Genomic DNA, 5,000 nt, shown 5'->3' with positions numbered 1-5,000 from the left:
GATGACATTCCATTTCTTAGTCGTGGTCCATCCAGAGTGAGAAACCATGCTCGTTTGTTGACAACCTAACTGAGGAGAAGATCTTTTTTTTTTTTTTATACTTGTCACTTATTTGTTTCAGTCTCACTGGCAGCCGGTGAAATGCAAGTTTAGACGACAGCGTAGAGCGTGGCCTCAAAAGAGAAGTAGCACAGGAAGTGATTCGAATCTCGTCGGGTTTGCGTCGAAAGGCTCTTTGACGAGATACGTGCCACGCTCGCTACCACCGAGCGGCTGACATTTTGTCGTCGGCAGCGCTTTTTCCCCACAGCATCAGGCTGGAGGGAGGAGGTCTAGGCTCGGCTCTCCTCAGAAGGATTTCGACCAGGTAAGCCAAAGCAAATTTTCTCGTGATGAAATCAAGAGTTGGGTGATGCTTCCTCCCTGCTCGCAATGAAGAAAGAGGAAGCGCGATTGCTCAAATTTACAGGATGAGGTTTTGCACTCAACACGATGAAAATGGAAAAAGGCAACATAATAAGCTCTCTTGTTAAAATTCAAATATTTGCTGGTGCAATAGATTTGACGAGGCAAATTTAGAATTGGTGGAATTTGGCCTGAAACCAACCTTTCAAACCACAACGGCCATGTTACACTCCATTTTGTCAAAGTGCAGTCCCAAGTGGATTCTTACAGGAATTCACAACTAAAATTGCTTCTTCGAAACCAAAATGAAATTTCGTCCACAAGTCCTTTCGACTTTTTTCGACTGGAAGACCTGATATCATTTCATGCATGGGTGATGAAAGTGACTGTGGTCTTCCCTGCGTCTATTTAGGAAGCCTCAGCAGTCCAGTAACGACGCCAACAACATGCGGTAAGGGTGAAATTTAATTTGGAACATTTTTGGAGAGCACCAGAACATCAAAACGTGTCTCTTCCGCGGCAGAGTCGGCGACGACAGCGGACCAGGGAGGCTGAGTCGGCACTTTTCCCGCTTGAGCGGGAGGCGTCTTTCCAGGGCGGCAGGTCAACACGACCGATCTCCCGCGCCGGTACCGGAGCATCCGGCCCGACACAGTGAGCGCTCACCACCGAGGTCGTGGAAGAGCAATAAAGAAAAGATTTCCATTGAGTGATGTTCTTCTCTGTTTGGTTGTACTAGATGACAGAGTTCCTCCACCGAACCCTGTCCAGCCTCCAGTTCCGGCTCCGGTTCCGGTTCCTCTTGCCCCGGTCAAGAAAACCCCTCCCAAACTACCAGATAAAGCGACCAAACCCAAACTGCCCCCTCGGCCGCTTTCCAAGGTGTTCAGTAGTGCCGAACACGGCTCGGCTGTGTTACAGGTACGAGCCGAGATTCCAGTTTTGAGCCTCGACTGGACATCTATCATTGCCCGTTTTTTTTTTTTTTTTCTCCACAGGGTTTGAATGTTTTCCGCTCAAGTGACACTCTGTGCGATGTGTTACTGGTTCCCGGAGACAGTGAGGAAACTTTTCCGGCACACAGAGTCATCATGGCCTCATCCAGCGACTACTTCAAGGCCATGTTCACGGGTACGTACGTCGTGCGATTCTCTTAAAAGGGTCCACGATGGATGAAGACCCCGCTTACGTTGTCTTGTATCCCCTTCAGGAGGTATGCGCGAGATGGATATGCGCGAGATCAAGCTGCATGGCGTTACCAAGTTGGGCTTGAAGAACATTTTAGATTTCATCTACACATCCAAAGTCAGCCTAGACATGGGCAACCTCCAAGACACCCTAGAGGCTGCTAATTTCTTGCAGGTCATGCCGGTGCTGACCTTCTGCAACCAGCTTCTGAGCAGAGAGGTGAGCTTGGAGCCAATCCGTCAAATTCGGTGAGGTGATGATTGGAGAATCAACCGCTCACCCGTGGTTCCTAATGATTCAGATCACGGTTGATAATTGCTTGGAGGTGGAGAGCATCGCATCAGGCTTGCACCTGGAGGATCTCCAGAAGAACATCGGTAAGTAAAGAGTTGTTATGCTCCGAGGGTTTGGCTTGATGCTGTGAAAGCCAAACGTGGACAAAAACGCTTTTTTGTCCCGGTAGCTGGGTTTGTGAGCCACAACCTGTCGGCCCTGGTGCAGTGCGGTCACTACCTGCAACTCTCCGAGAAAACCATCACGAGAGCCCTGGCCAGCAACTCGCTGAACGGCTTCTCGGAAATGGAGCTCTACCACATCGCCAAGGCCTGGTTGGCCCACGACTTTGCCGAGCGCCGTCATTCCATCTACGCCTTGATGCGCCACGTCCGCTTCCCCCTGATGACCCCCTCCGAGCTGATCCTGATCTCGCACCAAGACGGCGACGGGGCCGACGACGGCGACTCCCTGATGCGCTCCGAGCCCTCCTGCGTCAACCTCCTGCTGGAGGCCAGCAACTACCAGATGATGCCCTTCATGCAGCCGGCCCTCCAGAGCGAGCGCACCCGGATCCGCTCGGACGCCACCCACATCGTGGCGCTGGGCGGCGTCATGCGGCAGCAGCTGGTGGTCAGTCGGGAGTTGCGAATGTACGACGACAAGGCGGCTCGTTGGAGAGCTCTCAAGCCAATGGAGGTGCCTTGCTACCAGCACGGCGTGGCCCTTCTGGGCGGTTTCCTCTTCATCGTCGGAGGTGGGAACATCCAAATATCTCTTAAAATACACCCGGGAGCATTTTTGCTAGCTCACGCCGTCCGTTTGTCTTCTCAGGTCAGAGTACTTACGACACCAAGGGGAAGACGGCCATCGATAGCGCCTACCGCTACGACCCTCGCTTCAACGTGTGGCTTCAGATCGCGTCGCTCAACGAGAAGAGAACCTTCTTCCACCTCAGCGCGCTGAAGGGGAAACTCTACGCCATTGGTGGCAGGAATGCGGCGGGGGAGATCGGTGAGAACTTACATTTTGCTCCAGGGTAGTGGCAAAGCGTTACGAGGAATTAACCCTTGACGCGACCAAATTGAAGTAAGACTTGCTACGATTTCCTTGAATTCTTAAATGAAGTTTGTTAACTCCAGCTAACTTCCAGCAGCTAAAAAATGTTCTACTGAAATTTCAGACTCGGTGGAGTGCTACAACCTGAAGACAAACGAGTGGACCTTTGTGAGCAGCATGGCCGAGTCTCACTACGGCCACGCCGGGACGGTCCATGGCGACATGTTGTACATCTCAGGTGTGTAACGCCGATGAAATATTACCTTGCAAAAAAAATGGAGCCTAGCAGACAAGACTAGGCAGGAAATGAGTCAAATGTGTCGGATGTGCGTTCAACAAAGCATCTGCACGCATAGCAAACATTTTTTTATACACAAGCTGTATCACAAAAACACAGCTTGGCTAATCATTTTATATTTAATTAGGTCATTTGGCTGAAATGAAATTTTGATCAAGCTAACCCTGATAAATTGAGATTTAAGATGTTTCTGGAAATCACCATAGTCCCTTGAATTTGCCTAAAATCAACAGGCATGCTAAATTAGCATAACGTAGGATGTTACGCACATTAGCATTCTATTCAATAAGCTAACTTGTTTTAGTAGCTTGTTTTAGAATGATCTAATGCCACATGAGCTAAAATTACTTTTGCTGCTCAAGTGTGCGTTTATTTTTCTCATATGCCGAATACACGGTGGAAAGAAATGTAACTTGCACTCAAGTGACTCTTGATCACAGACATTGCGCTGGCCTTGGCTACTCGTCCTCACTCAAAAAAAGGCCTTCTTGTCTGCAAATAAACAAACGGGACATTCAAGGCTGAGGGTGGGAGGTTGGGCGGCTGAATCAAAGCAGAACGAGCCCACGTAAAAAAAAAAAAAAAAAAACTTTTAGCTGAAGGGAATTTCTTTGAAACCCTCCGGTTGTGTGACCGATCACATTGACCTACTTTCCAGTTGAAAAGGCTACAATCCTTTCATATTCATAGAATTTGTTTGAATAAAAAGTCAAATCTACATGTATATTTTGGAAGAATAAAAAGCGATTTGGATTGATCTTGCAACATTGAGTCGTCTCAAAGACGGCAAACATTGTGATCATAAGTAAGTTCCTCCTTGGAGAAGTCACATAAAGGCACTGGAATTGACCTTTTCTCAACAACCGCTTCCTGTCGCGGTGGTAACTTGTCACGGCGGAGGCACCTGGCCTCGGCCCGCCACAGGAAGCGGGTGTCTTGTGATAGCGCTCAACACTGACGTGGCCACGTGACATGCTTGTTCCACGCACTAAGTGCAAGCAATTAAAATTGCACCGTGGGAAATGTACAAAAGTCAAACTGGATTTTCACAATACTGATCACTTGGCACAATAAAACGGAGCCAATCGAAAACTTACAACAGCACGAGCCAAACAAAGCGTCGGAAATGATCATCTGACAAGGTCGAGGTGCAAATTAGGATTGAGCTCCTGTGATCTCACCCAAGGCGGCATCACCCACGACACCTTCCAGAAGGAGCTGTGGCGCTACGACCCAGCGACGGACGCGTGGAGCCGGCGGGCTGACATGACCGAGCTGAGGGGCCTCCACTGCATGTGCACGGTGGGCGACCGGCTCTTCGTCATGGGCGGCAACCACTTCCGGGGCACCGCCGACTACGACGACGTGTTGGGCTGCGAGTACTACAGCCCCGCCGACAACTGCTGGACGGTGGTGGCGCCCATGGCGCGGGGCCAGAGCGACGTGGGCGTCACCGTCCTCCACGGCCGCATCTACGTGGTGGGCGGCTACTCGTGGAACAGCCGCTGCATGGTGGACATCGTGCAGCGCTACGACCCCGAGACCGACGCCTGGGACCGCGTCTTCGACATCTTGGAGCCTCTGGGCGGCATTCGAGCCTGCACCATGACCGTCCATCTGCCTGAGGGCTCGGTGGATGAAGCTCACATCCAGGAAGGACCCTTGCCCGCGGGCGACAACTGAAATTCGCTAACAATCGGGCAAAATCTCTCTGACCTCTTTTAAAGACCCCAGAAATGGCCACTTTAAAACAAAATGGCAGGCCCCCGCTCATTTT

The 5,000-nt window shown here is 50.6% G+C and overlaps 1 protein-coding gene across 2 annotated transcripts; it reads left to right on the top strand.

Annotated features, from left to right (window-relative positions):
• The first annotated feature begins 45 nt into the window (after positions 1-45).
• Positions 46-4,909, top strand: LOC147051327 (kelch-like protein 9). 2 transcript variants are annotated; one of them, XM_085921169.1, is made up of 11 exons: positions 46-367; positions 818-856; positions 929-1,059; positions 1,145-1,326; positions 1,404-1,536; positions 1,616-1,812; positions 1,895-1,970; positions 2,057-2,623; positions 2,701-2,880; positions 3,050-3,163; positions 4,410-4,909. In XM_085921169.1, the coding sequence occupies exons 2-11, from the start codon at positions 852-854 to the stop codon at positions 4,904-4,906; spliced, it is 2,082 nt and encodes a 693-aa protein (XP_085777295.1). In that variant the 5' UTR covers positions 46-367; positions 818-851; the 3' UTR covers positions 4,907-4,909. The 2 variants fall into 2 exon arrangements, with proteins under 2 accessions (XP_085777295.1, XP_085777296.1); XM_085921170.1 differs by lacking the exon at positions 46-367 and having other exon boundaries at positions 712-856.
• The last annotated feature ends 91 nt before the right edge of the window (positions 4,910-5,000 follow it).

The sequence above is a fragment of the Syngnathus leptorhynchus genome, chromosome 9 (assembly GCF_054491065.1).
Source record: "Syngnathus leptorhynchus isolate UIUO chromosome 9, UIUO_Slep, whole genome shotgun sequence".
Lineage (NCBI taxonomy): Eukaryota > Metazoa > Chordata > Actinopteri > Syngnathiformes > Syngnathidae > Syngnathus > Syngnathus leptorhynchus.
The sequence above is the reverse complement of the archived record's forward strand: the minus strand, read 5'-3'. Positions and strand labels throughout refer to the sequence as shown.